The 16,452-nt window shown below is 40.8% G+C and overlaps 1 protein-coding gene across 11 annotated transcripts in view; it reads left to right on the top strand.

The window, feature by feature from the left end:
- Positions 1–242: 242 nt before the first annotated feature.
- Positions 243–16,452, top strand: part of IKZF1 (IKAROS family zinc finger 1) — a 71,083-nt gene continuing 54,873 nt past the window's right edge. For 9 of the 11 annotated variants that reach the window (XM_066185673.1, XM_066185718.1, XM_066185708.1 and 6 more), the window contains exons 1-2: positions 751–1,398; positions 13,091–13,144. In XM_066185673.1, coding sequence (XP_066041770.1) covers positions 13,105–13,144 — 40 coding nt within the window. In that variant the 5' untranslated portion in view covers positions 751–1,398; positions 13,091–13,104. Of the gene's footprint in view, positions 297–750; positions 1,399–13,090; positions 13,145–16,452 lie in introns of those variants that run through there. The other 2 variants (XM_066185727.1, XM_066185736.1) reach the window with 2 other exon arrangements.

Below are 16,452 nucleotides of genomic sequence, written 5' to 3'. Positions count from 1 at the left end.
AAATTCAAGTGCACAAAAGCGCGGGACGCGTTTTGCACGGGATGCGAAAGACTAGGTTGAAGTAAAGAAGGATAATCTGACCCCTTAGTTCTGGAGCATTACAGGTGGATGTCTGCAGCTGACGGCTTGTGACTCTCGGCCGTATCGCTGTGCCTGGTCGCTGCCTGCCGTGCGGGGACACCCGAGTCCCGGCACCGAATGAGGCCGGCCCCGGGAGCGTCTGTGGGGCGGCGCGGAGCCCGGCCCCTCTCCCGCGCTTCCAGCTGCGCGCAGCTGGCGGGGCGCTCCGGTAACAGGTACCTCTCGGCAGGTAAAAGTCCCTCCGCCCCGGGGGCCGCCGCTCGCCCGCCGCCGTCCCAAGCAGCGGCACCGGCGGGGCGGGGGCGTGCGCGGGCGCGGAGCGGGCGGTGGCCGCGCGGGGCGGAGGGCGGGCGGGCGGGCGAGCGGGAGCGGCGGGGGAGGGACCGGGCGCGGAGCCGCCGCCCGCGGGGCAGCGCCGGCACATGGAGCGGCGCCAGCCGCGCCGCCACAGCTGCCGCCCGCCCCGGCCCCGGCGTAGCAGGTACCGCGGGGCGGGGGGTCCCGGGCGGGCACCAGCCCCGGCCCCCGGGGCGAGCGGGGGTCAGCCCCGGGCAGCTGCGGTGCGCGGGTGAGATGGGGCGGCGCAGAGCCGGTGCTGCCGCGGAGAAGTTGCCGGGCGCGTTAAGTGAGAAACTGCGGAGCCGGGTCATCCCATCCCATCCCATCCCAACCCTTTCTCCCCCTTCTCCCCGTCCCGCACTTTTTTTTCTTTTCTTTTTTTTTTTTTTTTTAATTTGAAAACATTGAGCCGAACATACAGCTCGAGTGTAATCCAGGCGTTTTAGAGTGCTTCCTTAAAATTTCAGAGATGAGTAGCCATGAGGAGCTGGCCGAGGAGTATTCATTGATTCAAATGCGGATTGGTCTGTGTACTCCTCGAGTCAGCTACAGCACTTAGGTTCAGTCAAAGCCCGCGTTCCGTGTGCTTGCGCCTGTAGTTTGCGGAGGGGAGGCAGGTACGGACGTCGTAAAAACTATTGGGAAATTGTAAAATTAGCAGCCTCAGTGCGTTTGAGGGGAACGGCTTTAGAGAAGTTGCTGACTTCCGAATAGCGGTGGCACCAGAAGTTTTCCGCCTTGCCATACAGCCTGTCACACAGCTGGAGGGTTTTTTTCACCCCGCTCCGCAAAGTTACCCTCTCTGTGAAGGGACAGCTTCGCTCTGTTGTCTTTGCTAAAGAAGATGCGTGTAGTTAGAAACTGTGTGTGTGAAGAAATGAGTTCCCACTGCAGCAATCGGTTCTAAGGAAACTTTAAATTTTGTGCTTCAAGAAACCTGATTACTTCTTGGATTACTTTTCTACCTTGGTTTAGAAGGTATGGTATCACTGCCAGACACTGTGCAAAGCATTCTGCTTCCAAAATTGTCAATAATACTGTGTCAGAAAATTTTATAGTGTATGATTGCAAATTATCTAAAAAAAGTGATGTTTTGTGGGATGGAAGAATTTTTTAGACTTGTGTGGCCACTGGCTTAAACTATGTAAATTGTTGTAGAGGAATATAATGTTATTTCTTTTTACTTTTTCTTTCTTTTTTTCTTTTCTTTTTTCTTTTCTTTTTTCTTTTTTTTTTCTTTTTTTTCCCCCTTTTTTCCTTTCTCTGAGTCCTAGTGCAAGAAGTGTTTTCAAGGACTTTGTGTGAAGGCTAGAAGTTAGGATTTAGAGCTTCTTGACTACTAGTATTTTTCTTTCTGATATCTGCATGGTACCAAGGTTACATTGATATTCATTTACTGTCCAGATGGCCAAACCCCACCCATATTAAATCAACCAGGTATATAATCCCGACTACATTTTATGCATTTACATTAACAACCTATTTTCTGTACTTTAATAGTTTAGTTTTAAAATTCGAAGCTGTAATGCCTTGTAAGGTCCAAGTCCTTTAAAAGCCATGCTTTGTTAGTTTCAGTTGACTGCTCACATCAGTTGTAACTCACGCGCACTCTGCAGTACCGTGGAGTGTGACTCGCTAATGACAATGACTGTGTTAAACCTTATAAATTATCATTGAAATGTAAAGAAAAAGCATATTAATATGATGCATTTAGAAATAGGTACTAAAATTCCTTTCAAATACTTGGAAATACTTTATCTGACTCAGCTAAACAGGGGCATGTTCTGAGTGGCTTGTGGCACTGCTCTCTCACCTTGTGTGTGAATTGAATAGTTTAAGGTGTTTGAAGCCTTATTGAAATAGAAAAATGAAGGATGCAATGCTTTTAGCTTCTGAATTTTCCGAACAAATTTTTTGCACTTAGGTAACTTTGTTTATTCTCTGTTCTCTTCTTTACTGAAGGAAAATATAAGTCCAAAAAGTGAGAATGGATTTGTGCATGTTAACATGAAAATGCCCCGTGAATGGGTTAATATAATAGTAGATACAGTAGTTGATACTATGTCTCTTTTCTGAAAGGTTTCATTGCTTCCATGCATAGACTTCTTTCTAAGATTGGCATGCTCTGCTTTGATTTTAACTTGTGTTGGTCAAAAAACTGAATAAAAAACGCAAGATATACTGCTTAGAGTGCCTTATATCCCCACCCCCTCAATTCTTAGGAAAACTCTACCAAGTTTTAGTTAGATGGCTGTATGCCTTACTTCTTTATCAAAGCCTTTGAAACTGAACCCTGGAGACATGAGAAACCAAGTTCAGACCATGTGCAAGACCAAGAACTCATGAAACAGTTCATGTCCTTATGATGGCTGTCTGCAGCAGAACTGCAGGGGGGAAGTGTCCGATATAGTGCAGAGCTCTGCACTTTACGTAGTTCATATTTCTGTTATCCCAGACTTGCTTCCAACCTTAAAGATTTTCTCACAAATCTTGGTATTGGTGACTACCCATGTTCTTTTTGTTTTCTTTTGATTAAAGTAGATGAAACTCAGAACATGATATACTGCAAGTTTACCAAAAAAAATATAAATAGGAATTGTATCCCGAATTATAAGGTAAATTGAAGATAAAAGCCAATGAGAAATCAGGTTTATCCACTGAGTGAGAAGACTTACCAGACAAACGTCAATGGAAGTCCAATGCTGGACATCCCCAGGACTTCAAACCTAATGCACTGATCCTTGCAAAAGTCCTCTACCTACTGGGTATGGCTTCCAGGGGAAATGACAGGAACACAGAAGCATAGTATGTAATTATACTGACTGTCCTAATTCAGTCAGGAATGACTGATGGACCGTAGTATTTGAAGAGGAATCACTAATGACTCTGGGCCAAAGTAATGATGGGAAGACAGACCAGAGGGCTCTTTTCTTTTTGCACTTCATCCTCCCAGTAACTGGAGAAGCTTAGGCACTGATCCTATGTGAATCCTTTATCCCAACTGAGTATTTCTCAGGGTGGTTACTTAACTACAAGTGTGCAAAGTGCCTTGGTGTGTTTTTAGTAGGTCCCATACTCCTGAGTTGCATTAGAGAGACAAGCTTGTCATATACCTCAGACTTTCCACTCCAGCTCCCAGCTGCCAGTACTCCCTCCAGGAATGATCTGGTTGCTTGTTCCCTTACACAAGCATGAACAACATCTTTGTCATTTGTGTTGCATTCAGTGTACCATTAAAAAATGCAATAGTCTCCATCTCAGCATTACTGCAGCAGGTTTCCTTTCCCTTGTGGACCTTAATACCAAAAACCTGGTCTGCTTGCCGCCTCCACTGCATAGCAATGCAGAAATGTAACTGGATAACCAATCCACAGAGTTTTACAACAATGCAAACCTTCTTTCTCATCATTAAAATTGGATAACTCCAAAATGAAGCCAAAAACATTTCCAGACATATTTTATTTGAGCTTAGGTACTTCATATACTAACACCACAATTTTGCAGAAAACAAGGAAATGGGTCCAGTCTGTATTTCAGCAACAGCAAACAAGGGCATAATGAATTGTGTGCTGTTCTGGCAGATAATTTTTGGCAATGTTCTCTCAAAAAGTCCAAAAGATATCGAAAGTCATGGATCACAGACTAATTGTGTGGCTCTTTGTCAGAAAAAACTTCCATTGAAGGCTTGTGGGATTTTTTTCCCTCCTGTTTTATGTGCAAGAAGAGCTGGATCCATAGTAATTTTTGTTTTTTGGTCAAGATTCACATATGTACTTCATTACATTTTGACCAGTCATTACTTTCTACTATTATTAAAAGTAATAGAATTAGACCAAAAGAATCATAGTAAAATAGTAGAATTTAGTGTAGCAATAATGGAATCTTTGGAAAATGTTGTCATCCTTGTGAGATTAAAGCAGGATGCGCTGCTGGCTCCCCTGGAATTCCCCTCCCAAGTGACAAACACCACTTTTCTAGCAAGTATGAAATTACTCAGAAAGAAAGAACACTGGGAATACATTATACCAGTTGAGAAGTGGAAGATAAATACTCTCATCAGTATTTTCTGGGACTATAATTCTTTGGGAAGCCTTTTTAAATGCTTGAAACTCAATACAGGAGTCAAAAGAGGAAAGACCATTTCTTCACTGGTATTTTTTCTGTAGTCCGAAGATTATTTTTGCTCCCCCCACCCGACACTGGAGTGGAAAAGTGTTTAGAGATGAGTGTGAATGCCATCTGAAGCAAGGCAGACAGCCTCAGTCTTGTCAGCTTTATGGCATTTTTTTAAACAGGAGGCTACTTTAAATACCTTCCACTCATCCAAAGTAGTGGAGAGTTTTCTCTCTCCAGTGGCTATCCAGCAAAGTGAACTGACTTCAGCTGAAAAACTCCATTCTTCCAAGGTCAACTGTGGCTTCATGTCCCTACATCAGTCTGTACATAAACCTAACTACAACTCAACAAAAGTTTTGTTTGCTCCCTAAATTTAAACAGAATTATGTGTACCCCTTAAGGTATGTTGCAATGCGTCTTTCTTAAAACCCCAACAACTTCTGCCTCACCCTTCTCCTTCAGAGCACAGCTTCCTCCATGCTTTAAGGTGGTGAACAAGAAGAGATAACGGGTTTTTGTACTACTCAGGTCACTCCCAACAATGTGGTGGCTGCAAAAGTCAGTCCTAGTTCTGAAAAGATACATGCATGTTCTTAGCTTTGATTGTACCATTGTGAATTCTTGGGGATAGGACCATGCAGGTTCGGGAACTGCATGGCACACTCATGCTTCCTGTATAAATGCTCCAAAGGCCAGTCAGACTGCAGGTTTGGATGAGCAGTCACACTGAAATCATCGTATTTTTTAAGCTGTGGGAACTGTCCATTTCTCTTGCTTATTTCACTTACTTCATGTGAAAGATTTATGTTTCTTCTTCTGATTCCACTTGCTCTAGCTTTCTCAGTGAAAGAGAAACTTGCTCTGTAAGAGAGATCAGATTCCCCGCTGAATTGCTTCATATTTCTGCTTGTTTCAACTCACTGAGAACAGCAGAGCAATCGTAGTATAAAGCTGGAATTGACCATAGAGGATTGGACCCAAAATATTTGCAGAAGCAGAGTAAGTTAACTAAAATATATAGTGTGGAGGAATTTGCTAATTTCCTTTAGTTTTAGGAGCTATTTTTAGGTTTATTTAAGAGTTAAAAAAAAGAAATCACACTAATCTCTAACATGCTTATTCAGGCTGGTAATGTCCTTTAATAAACCGTAACAGCCTGAACAGTTTGAAGGGAAATTAGGAAGCAATTCTGTGATCATGAAGCAGAGTTACAGAAACCTCCTGTAATTCGGACAAATTGACTACTGGTATATTGTATAGTACACTTGGCAATTAAATTTCTCAACATAAAGATAAGCTTTTATGTTTTCTCTGTTGCATATTTAGATACACTGCGGTAAGGACATCCTACGCTTTTTTAATCAGATAAATAGATATATGCAAAAAGTACAGTTCTTCGTCTGCTGTTTGCCTCCCTTTGAGTGAGAGCTCTGGAAGAATATCCAAGAGCTCGATTTGGCCTCTTGCAAATATGCTGTGTTCTTAGATTGAGTGCCTTAATTTACACCCCTCACCTTTTATAGTCAGTTTATTTATAAGATGGAAGTGTGTGCATTTTCTTTGTCCTGGTGAATTTATTCTACTTTTCTGCTTGATTTTTAGTGGATAAAGGTGACAGGGTTTAATGAGTTAATAAAACTTGCCCTTAATTAGGAAAATTGCCTTCATATTTTTCTCATATTGTGGAAACAATTTATAATGACTCTGGTTGCAATTCAAAAACTTGAAGGAACAACATTTTTCATATTTGCAATGATATCAAGTCTAGTAATTTGCACACAAAGTCAATAAAAGAATGGATTTTTTTATTATCTCCTTTAGCAATGAATTGTTACATGAATATAGCTCAAGCACAGAAAATGCTAGGAAGAGCACATATGAAAAACACATACATGATACAAGATGCACCTTTTATCATTTGTCAGTGATTTGAAAAAAGAATTCCCAAAGAACTGAGAATTATGTAGGATCTTTGAGACAACTTTTTTACATCCGCACAATTGTTCCCTAACACAGAAATTAATTTTACATGTGCCAGACATTTAAATGTTTCACATCTGCACTGTTAGCAGAGTTCTTTTCTTAATCTTGTGTGTTGAATTACACTGCTTCCTTCATTTTGCAGACAGGAGCTCTCCATTGAAATTTCACTGTATGCTCATAATTGTATTGTCAATTCGTGTAGTTAACCAGCATTTACACTAGGCAGGAATTGAGAAATGACTGAATAAACTAAACATCTCCCTTGACTATGTAGAAAATGCTGAATACAGAATTAGGACAGAGGGAAAAAAATTGATTCACTTAGTTTTAACCTTTTGTCTGTTTTAATGTAGTCTTTTAAAAGACCTGGAGGTATTTGTTTTGTTTTTTTTAAACAGAAATGGAAGGACATTGAAGTGCTCATTACGACTCTCAGGTTTAGAAAGGACCACCCCTCTCCTTGGTAGTTATTATTTACATTGAGCTGTGTGATGAGGCGGAAATTAAAAATAGATTTAAAATGGTTCTAAAGTAGAGTCATTCACAGAGATTGTGAAGTGTAGCATATTAAATTACAATAATAAAGCTAATTATCAGCTGCTTGCTGAGATATTAAATGCTTTTAATTAAAATGAGTTTGTAGAATTCTAGCAGCTTTCTTCAAGTATTTGAAGATTGGTTATACAATGCAGATTATCTTTTTGCATGTTTAACAGTCTTCCTGTTGCATGTTTAACCATATTTAGCACATTTGTACATGAAGTTACAAATCTGTTTATATATGTATTAGCTCTTTGGCTTAAAATGAAGCTAAATGTTAAATCTATTTGGAAAGGTATTTTTATTCACTTCTCTTGGTTGTTGCCCTATGTTCCTTGACTTCCATGGATACAAGAGGCTTGGTTTCGTTATGTCGAGACCGTCTGGTGGAATTGGAAATGCAGCTGCACTATTATTCTGCAGGCAGATGCAACTTCCAGCTTAAACCCCAAAAAACTGATGACTCATATATGATGATACCACTCCTAACCTGTTTTTAATGTGCAAATTCTCCTGTCAGGTATGTTAAGGGCTACAGGAATTTTCTGTGTTTTTCAGGCTGAAACCTCCTTTTCCTTTATGAATTTATTGATTAAACTTCTATTTATATGTCTTAGGTGGTTGAATCTAGAACCCCATTTTAGGAGCTTCACTTCAATTTAGGTTTTGAAGCGGATTGGGGGTTTATGGTTTTGGTTGTTGATTTGGAGTTTTAGTTTGCTAAAGGTGAAGCCTGTGTGATAAGGAGCCAATGAGACATGTGAGACCACAAAGACGAGACGTGCTCACGCACCAGAGCTCCATTGGAGCCAGTTGCTCCAGTGGCCAGAGTGAGCAGTCCCTTTCCTGCCATGGGGCTGCTTACAGAAGTCAGGGTGGCACAGTAAGGCCTTTTCCCAAGGTGACTGTGGAAGTTAAGCTGGGGTTTGCCTCTTTGCTTGTTTTTCACAGTTAACCCAGAGTTGCCACCGCTGAGGAATGCATGTTCCCCTCACTATATTTGCAAAAGCAGCTGCAGAGCACCAGGTCCCTTGTAGAAAGTTCATTTCCCCTCCCCTCAAGACTTTGTGGGTGCTTATTTTCTGCTTGGAGGTTTCATGGATGTGTACCTGCCCCTTGAGGGCGGCACTCAAGACAGAAATGTTCCTTCAGGCACCTTTCTGTCTGCTCAGCATGGCTACACCCAAGAATTGTCAGGAAACATGCAGCTGGATGTGGTGTATATTTGTGGAGCCCTTGTAGCACCAGAGGTAGAGGTCTCTGTAGATGGAAGGACAGCTCTGAGTTTAGGTGGGCTGGTGTAGGACCAAAGTGGCTCCACAAATATCAGCATTTGTGATTTAATTTCCTTACTGTGAGGTTCCATTGTGCTGAGTGTGCAGCACATCTTGTCCCAGAGAAGTCAGTACATATGTAGCTTGGGAAACAGAAGAGAAAAAAGGATAGCTAGTCTTTGGCATTGCATTAGGTCATTCCATTGAATCACATCAGTGGCCCAATCTTGTGATCTTTTAATATCCTAAGAGAATGGGGCTGTAGAAGGACTGACAAGCTTACACGTTTTATATCAATTGGTGAAGCTTTGTATAAATGCTAAGCATTCATTTTCTTGACAAGGAGTTTTACTTTTGAATTTTCTGGGAGACCAAATAATAAGCCAAGATTTGCCAATAATTAATTTGCTGTATTCTGAAAGATTAGAAAATTTTGACCTTACAATAACTTCTTCCTATTTACACCTGGAATTCTAAAAGGTCCTAAATCTACTTCTGGTTGTAATTGACATTAGGTGTAAATGGAGCAGTACTTCCAGTGATTCATGGGGTGTATTTTGATAGATTATTGAGATATAACATGAGTTATATTGTATAGAAAGTTGCAAGGAGGGAAATTTGTGATATGTAAATTTTCTTTGGGACAAATGCTGACTAACTTTAATCCAAAATTTTTGTGCGATCATGGTCACTTGGATGCTTTCTTATTAAAAAAAAAAAAAATCATTATAACCCTTCAGAAGGACCCTGTGTTGATCATCAGGTAATTTAAAGTTGCAATATTTGATTCTTTTTCCAAAGGATTGTAGTAGCTTCATCTCTGAATCTGGTATTCATAGTCTGAAGGGGAAAGTGTACAGGTTAGAGTTCCTTATCTGAACATCCTTGAGGAAATAATTTTATCTATTTTGAAAGGAATTTTATCTGTTTTGTAGCTCTTGTAATAAGGGGCCAAACTTTGAAGCTATTTGTATTCCTAAATAGAAGGATTATCTGTTATCACCTAGGTGCTAATCCCTTTCCTGCTGTAAATGAGAGTGAGACAGGTTCAGCATTTGAGAGCAAGACTATTTCAGTCAGGTGACCACACAGCTTTTGATTTCTAAATTCGGGCTCCTAAATTAGCTGATAACCTAAAGAGATGTGACTGCATTGAAGACAATGAAGCCATACACACTTATTATTCTAGTGACAAATTTGATTCATGGGTAAAACTTAAGCAGCGAAAAATTACAAAACATCTCTTTCGTGCCAAACCAAAATAGACTGTAATTTTAGGGTTTTGTGTCAGAAACATTTCTAAAACATTGTTCTTTTAGATAAATCATTGTAAAGGTTTATTGATTTACAAATTGATAACAAATAAATGCTTTAGTGTAAATCCTCATATCCATACATAGGATCTCTTATTTTCCAAATGGAGATAATTCTTGTTTTTGCTGATTCTAGAGCAGAGGAAAGGGGGGAAAATCAGGGCCTGGTTTCCTATTCATTGATTTACTGTACCAAAGGCAAAAGGATAAATTCTACTCTTAGCACGTAAAATTTAGCCCAAGACCTGTTTTGTTCAAGTCAGGTGTGACAAACCTTTTTAACAAACACAGAGCCAAAACCTACACGTGGCCAATTGCAGAACTGAGATGGGGTCCCAGATGTCCTGTCATAAATTCTTTACTGATACAGGGCTTAAGCTGAAGTTAGCTGGGATTTCATTAGTATTTACCAGATACAATAAGAGTACAATCTTCCTCTGGGAGGGATTCAAAACACCCTTGAGGATTTTTTAAAGTTTTGGTTTTTTATTCCTTAGGAACTATGTTTAATAGTTCTAAGTAATGATTGGGAAGGAAAAATATCTTTCCATCATCACTTTCCCACCAGCTCTATTTCCTCTCAGTGTTTCATCCCTGCAAGATGGATCAGCTTTGCCGAACGTCTTAAAGTCACCTAATTCAAGAATAAATCCTGATGCTATCAGTGTGAGATCTGAGGGTGTGTTTCAGGAGAGGCAGTGATCTAACCTCACAGTAAGCAAGCTAAGACTATTCCACTAAAAAATGTCCCAAACCCCACAACAAACTGTAGTCCAGTTTACTTTCATTAAAAAAAACCTAAAAAGCCACCACCACCACCACCAACAACAAAAACAAACAAAAAAACCCCAAAACAAATGAAAAAACAAACACACAAAACACCAAAAACAAAACAAAACAAAACAAAACAAAACAAAAAAAAAACCCACCAAGCAAAAAAATCAGCCCTGTAGTTTAGCTCTTCATTTAAGAAATAAAGAAATGGGACTTCTCCTTTGGGAAGCATTTTCCAACAGAATTCTGTGTGATGACAGCAAGAGGCAGGAAGGAGTACAGCTGACAAGTGTGTGGCTTAAGTTGCAGAAATGCTGAGTGTAAGGCTTGTTATGGCAAAGGTGGATAAATTCAGGAATACAAAACTAGAAGAAACTTTCTCCTTTGCACCTTCTTCCCTTGGCACTCCCAGTCCTGCTGAAGCCCCAGCAACAGCGAGAAGGCAATTACAGTTGGAATAAAGGCCATTCCTAAGTGTGACCCCTTTCTGGTGGGTGTATTCTTGGGGTGGTTTTTTGGTTGGTTAGGTTTCACTGTCTTCTGGAAAAACATGTAGTAATCAACTGATTAATAGTAGCTGGGTGACCCTAGAAGGCAGTAATAAAATGCGTTCACATTTCTTTCTTTTCTTTGTGTTCAGTCATAATTGCAGAAGTAAGGCACCTTGTACCTTACCACCTGCCGTAAATACACCATGCTTCCAGTAACTGAGCAGGCTACAATTACAGGGTTTTCCCTCCTGCAAGAGAAGCTGCTTTTCCCACTGACTACTTTATTAAAAATGGACCTATAGAAAGCTCTTCAGTCCCATAGGAACAGATGCAAATTTTTGAGTGGAAGGTGGCTTTTTGCATTTTGCAAAAATGGCTGTAGTAATTTCTGAGAACTATATATAGACGTTAAACAAATTGCTTGTCTGGAATTAAAGTTTAGGTGCAGAATGAAGCAAGATGGAGCATAATTGGATATTAAGCAGTGTTACAGTATGTGTGCAAGAGCCAGAATCCTCTTTAAGAACACCCAATCTTTTTTTGCAAACTTCATAGACCATAAACTGTTCTACATCCTATCTGTCTGTGGCCCTGCAGCCTACACACTTTCTTTTTACAATTCTAGATTGGGCCTGATGAGTAAAGACAGGATTTGTAAGTTGAAAGGTCGGGGGCAGCAATATATTGGATCTGAGATGTACTGTTCACATTCAGAAGCAAGTGAGTAGACCATAAACTTTATGAAATTATTAAATAAAATAATAGCTGTTACACTTTCCCACTTCAAATTTTTGGAGAACACGTTGAAGATCTTGTTTTGGGAAAAGAATAATAAGGGAAATTGGGCTAAAAAGGTCAGGATAAAGTTGAACCCTTTCCCAGGAGCTCAAACTACATCCTTCTCTTCTTCCGTCCTTGAAGAAAATGATGGTTTAATTCCAGGAAGCAGGCTTGACAGTGCAAGCATCTCAGTTACAAGAAACAGCAAAGAACGGCTTCTCTGCTTGGTAGGATGTGAAGCCAGCTGCAGCAGGTGAAGATGTGACCTAACATTCCACGGCTGAACAAAGAGCTTGTAGGCTCTTTGTCCCCTCCCCACCTGGGGCTACCTCAGCTGCTCATGCCATACCTCAAGGTGGGGACCAAGTTGTGATGGGACTACCTGCTCCAGCAGCACATCTGTTATCCAAGGGGCCACCAGCTGTCTGTAGCCAGCACTCGAGCCCTGGGACCTGTAGGGTCCCCTTCTGATTGAGAACCTGAGTTTTGCTTCTACCCCACTAACTCTCCACACGCTTCTCCCTGGTGCTTGTGGTCACTGGTTGCTGGCTCCTCAGAAGATGGTGTGTTGCAAGCAGAGGGCAGGAGCTTCCTGGTATCACTTACCATGCTGTGGAGCCAGCCATCTGTCAGCAAAACAGGAAGGCACGGGTTCCTTCTCCCTCCTGCACTTGTTTCGCTATTTTCGGGAGCTGCACTTCTCTCCCGTGCAGTGCCAGGCTGGTGCGATCTGAGGGAAGGGCTCCCGGGCGAGCAAGGGGCCAAAGCCTGGAGCTGCTGCTCTGCCCATCTGCTGTGGCTGGAGGTGTATTCATTATTAATGGAGGTAGTGGCTGTTGCTGCTCAGATATGCAGCCCTGCCTGGGTAAATGAGACATTCTTCAGCAAATTGCTTCGGTTTTTGATTGCTGATTGTACGTGTGTCACCAAGCTGACTCAAGGTTCATCGATGCATGCTCAGTAAATTAGAAAGAACATAACTATGGATCAACCAAGAGAATGAATTCTGTGCCTACAATGACCCAGGGCCATTTAATTTTCTGCTTAATTTTGTTGCAGTCAGTTTGCATTTTGGGTTATTATGCAGTAGGAAATTAACAATAAATAACAAATTTGGTCCTCCTGTGCTTGTAATGATATTTTTATAAATCTTTGTAATGCTGTTTTTCAAAGGATCAAGGTCTGTGCCAGTCTGATACTCCAGCAAGTATGCAGGGAGGAAATAAAGAGAAAAATACATTATTCTTCCCAGATAGTCTTATAGTTAAATAGCAAAGGGGAATTTTCCTTTCCCCTTTTTTCTCTTTCTATGTGTGTGAGGTGGGGTTTTTTTCTCTTTTTCTGTGTGTGTATGTGTGTGTAATTTTACATTAACATAAGGCTCTTCCTCTCTTCTCAGATAACTTGAGGAAAATGGAAACAGATGAGGCTCAAGATATGTCCCAGGTTTCAGGTGAGGTCCTTACTTCGACAGAGAAAATACTAAATTCCTGCTCATCTTTCTAGCACAGTACAATGTTTTTCTTGTTGTCAATAAAATTTCTTCGGTTCTTTTTTAAAACCAAAGCGGGAATTGAGATATAATTAATGATATCTCTTGATATCAAGTCCAATGGTGCATGAATTTTTTAAAAGGGACTGTGTAAATATAAACATCAAGGGAATATAGAAGCATAGATGTAATTTTGCATTAAACCTGTGGTAGCATATCCCTATAGCATGGTCAGGTGCACGTTTATACCATTTCTCTTGGGAGCAAAATTCTGGTTGTTAAAAAATAAATATAGAACAAACCTAGTTCACCAGGTGAGAGGGGGCAAAGACTAAAAGCAAACAAACTGTATTTACCATATAGGGCTCTTTGACTTTTTTCCAAAGCATTTCATTTTACTTATACATGTTTAAAAACAGAAAGGAAAAAAAAAAAGTAGTCAAAAGAGCAAGAAGAAAAAAGAAGATGAGAACTGATTGGCATGAGTCTTTAGGCTTATAATTGTTTTTGTCCAAGATGATATTTTGAAATATGTTTAAATGGCAGAGAATTTGGGATTCTAAAACTTGCCCCGTAGTTGCATGAATAGGATTTTGCAGTCTTAACCCATATTGATATTCCTTGGGGGTATTCTTAACTTCCTTGGAAATTGGTTCCTTAAAAAATTGGTTTAGCGAGATGAGACATATTCATATTGTTGTGCCTCCACAGTTGAAAAAGGCCAAGTTACTGTCTTTCCCAGTTTCCCTAATATGTTGGCAGCTGCAACGGTTGATGGCTTTCAGTTTTCACTTTTAGTGTTCAGCCTGAAGCATGACAGCCCTGTCGCTGAGCCCACTCACAGCAGACACCTGGGCCTGCAACTCCTGCTTCAGAGGCAGCTCTTGGGCGCTGCTGCCTCAGGACCTGGGGGCTCCAGCTCTAGGAGGTAGCTGGTAAAGGTCTGGGCACAATGTGGGTGACTATGTCACTGGGTTTTCCTGAAATATATGAATACAGTTTTCTTTCCCTCTCTCTCTTGTTATTTTTCTGCCTCCTTTCTGAAAATTTTTGAAAAGTTTTGTCAAAAATTGGAACCTGGAACTTTCAATGTAATCTGAGAAATAAAAAACACATTTTCTGTCTGAAAGAGCAACAGTATAATGATCTTTCATGCCAACAGAAGATTACCAGTTATGTTTATTATAGGGAAGTCATTCCTATTAGCTCTGTGGAAACATGTTGCACTTGCTCCTCAGGTAACAAATTTGGAATTGTAAGTGGATAAACGTACACATCACTGCTTTTTTGCATGTTGAACCAATTTGTAAATGAATTAAATCTGTCCTAGACATGCAGTTCCTGAAGCATTTTTTGCCTTAGCAGAAAAAGCAATGGGGTTTTAGTCATTTATTCACTTTGGATCTGCTTGGAGCAGTGAGAGGCACCACAATTTGAGTTCAGCTCCTCTGCCTGCTGCAGAAACCCTTCCCTGCTTGCGTGAGCTCTTTCAGACAGGAACGCTGACCTCCTCTTCCTCTGCAGCAGCACAGGCTACCCTGGATACCCCCACCTAACCGTTGTGGTACTCTTTACCATGGTGTGAATTTGAGCTTCACACCTGCTACTTCTTACTAGAGCCTTGCTTGTTTTTCTTTTGACATGAAGAGTAGCAATAGGGGAGATGCTGCCTTGATCAGATTGGTAGAGCAAACACTTTGCATTCCTTGTGGCCTGCCTCTCCCCTTCAGAGGGAAAACTTACAAGGAACTTTGCCATTTTGAATGCTTGTATATATGTAAATATACACATAATAGATGTATGTCTATAATTTGTAGTTCTCAAAGTTTTCCGTAGCTGAACCACTGTAGTATTTTGCTGTGCCTTTTAGCTTTTCTGGCATATCATGCAGTAGTACTATTTTGTGATGAGAGAGGGTTTTCTTGAAAAAGAAGGTTACCTTTGATAGGAGGGAGACCTACACAAACAGATTAAAGAAAGCTTTGGACTCTTCCTACTGTTTCTGTCACTGAGCATCTGGTACTTTCTGTGAGCAAAGGCTGTGACTTGTATTGAGTTGTTAGCTGGATTTATGAGCAATTGGCCAGAGAAAGAAATTCCTAATTTACTTTCATTTATGGTAAGAGTTATGCGGGAACTCACCTTCTGGAAATGAGCATTTATCAGATTAGGTTCAGATACTGGCTCTTTGTAAGCTCTTACTAGACCTCAAAAGTAGAGGATCTGGAGGCACAGGGATGTTACCTACTTCTTTCTCATAGGTTGGTGAATGCAACCTATGAGAAAGAAGTAGTAACATCTACTACTGTTGAAAGGAATTTTTCCCCTTGCATTCTCCTGGGTTTCTACTTGCTTCTGGAATGCTTCCTTGCATGATACGGCAGCTCTGCTATAAGTTGGGAACCAGTTAAATAACTGCACAGTTTCAGGAGTGTGAGATTGTCCTGTCAGCTGTAAAACACTTATTTATTTCTCCTGCTTTATGAGTATTGCTCATCAGGTGTAGCTGGCTCTCTGGGCCTGTGGAATTAGGGGACTTGGTTCACTGGCACACTTGGTTGTGTTTTTAAAAAATGTAAATTAAAAAATAAATTTAATTTGGTGGGTTTCTTTGGGGCTTCTTGCTTTGTTTTTCAACCCAGAGATGAAGAAGGTCTCTAGAAACAGTCACCGCAGCTCAGACATGGCATTGTGCAGCCATGTGTTTCATGCAGCTGCAGCTGACTCAGGTGCGGTAGCAGCCAACCAGGCCAAGAAAGTATAAAACTAATGTGAGTTAGCCAAACCCTGCGTGCACACAGGCATTCCCACCTCAGGGAATCCAGGCATGGCTGACTCCTAGAGGAACTGAAATACTGTGTGACTAGCACAGAGTTCACACTTTTTATTTTTCTCCTGAAAGTGATATTTCATGAGACAAGCAGTTGCAGTTCTGAAATGAAGAGAGAGCTGACACACATTTAACCAAATGGTATCCGGCACCCATACAAGAGAGTCAGAAAACACAGATAATATCTCACTTACCCAGCAGTATTTTTCCTGCCTTTTTTTTTTTTTCTCAGTTCTAGGGCCTAACAGTTAAGGAAGGTGAAAAAACAGTACAAATGTTTCTACATCTAACAATAAGAGATCTCCTAGAACAAATCAAGTTGTGCTGCACTCTGAAAAAGCAGGAAGAAGAAACCCTCAATATTAAATACACACACACCCAACATTTGTTTGGGAAAGGATAGGGAATGAGATTTCTATAAGACATCCTGCCCTGGGTT

This window comes from Chamaea fasciata, unplaced genomic scaffold (genome assembly GCF_029207755.1).
Source record: "Chamaea fasciata isolate MVZ Bird 193981 ecotype frontalis unplaced genomic scaffold, bChaFas1.0.hap1 SCAF_1, whole genome shotgun sequence".
Lineage (NCBI taxonomy): Eukaryota > Metazoa > Chordata > Aves > Passeriformes > Sylviidae > Chamaea > Chamaea fasciata.
This window is presented reverse-complemented; position numbering and strand designations above follow the sequence as displayed.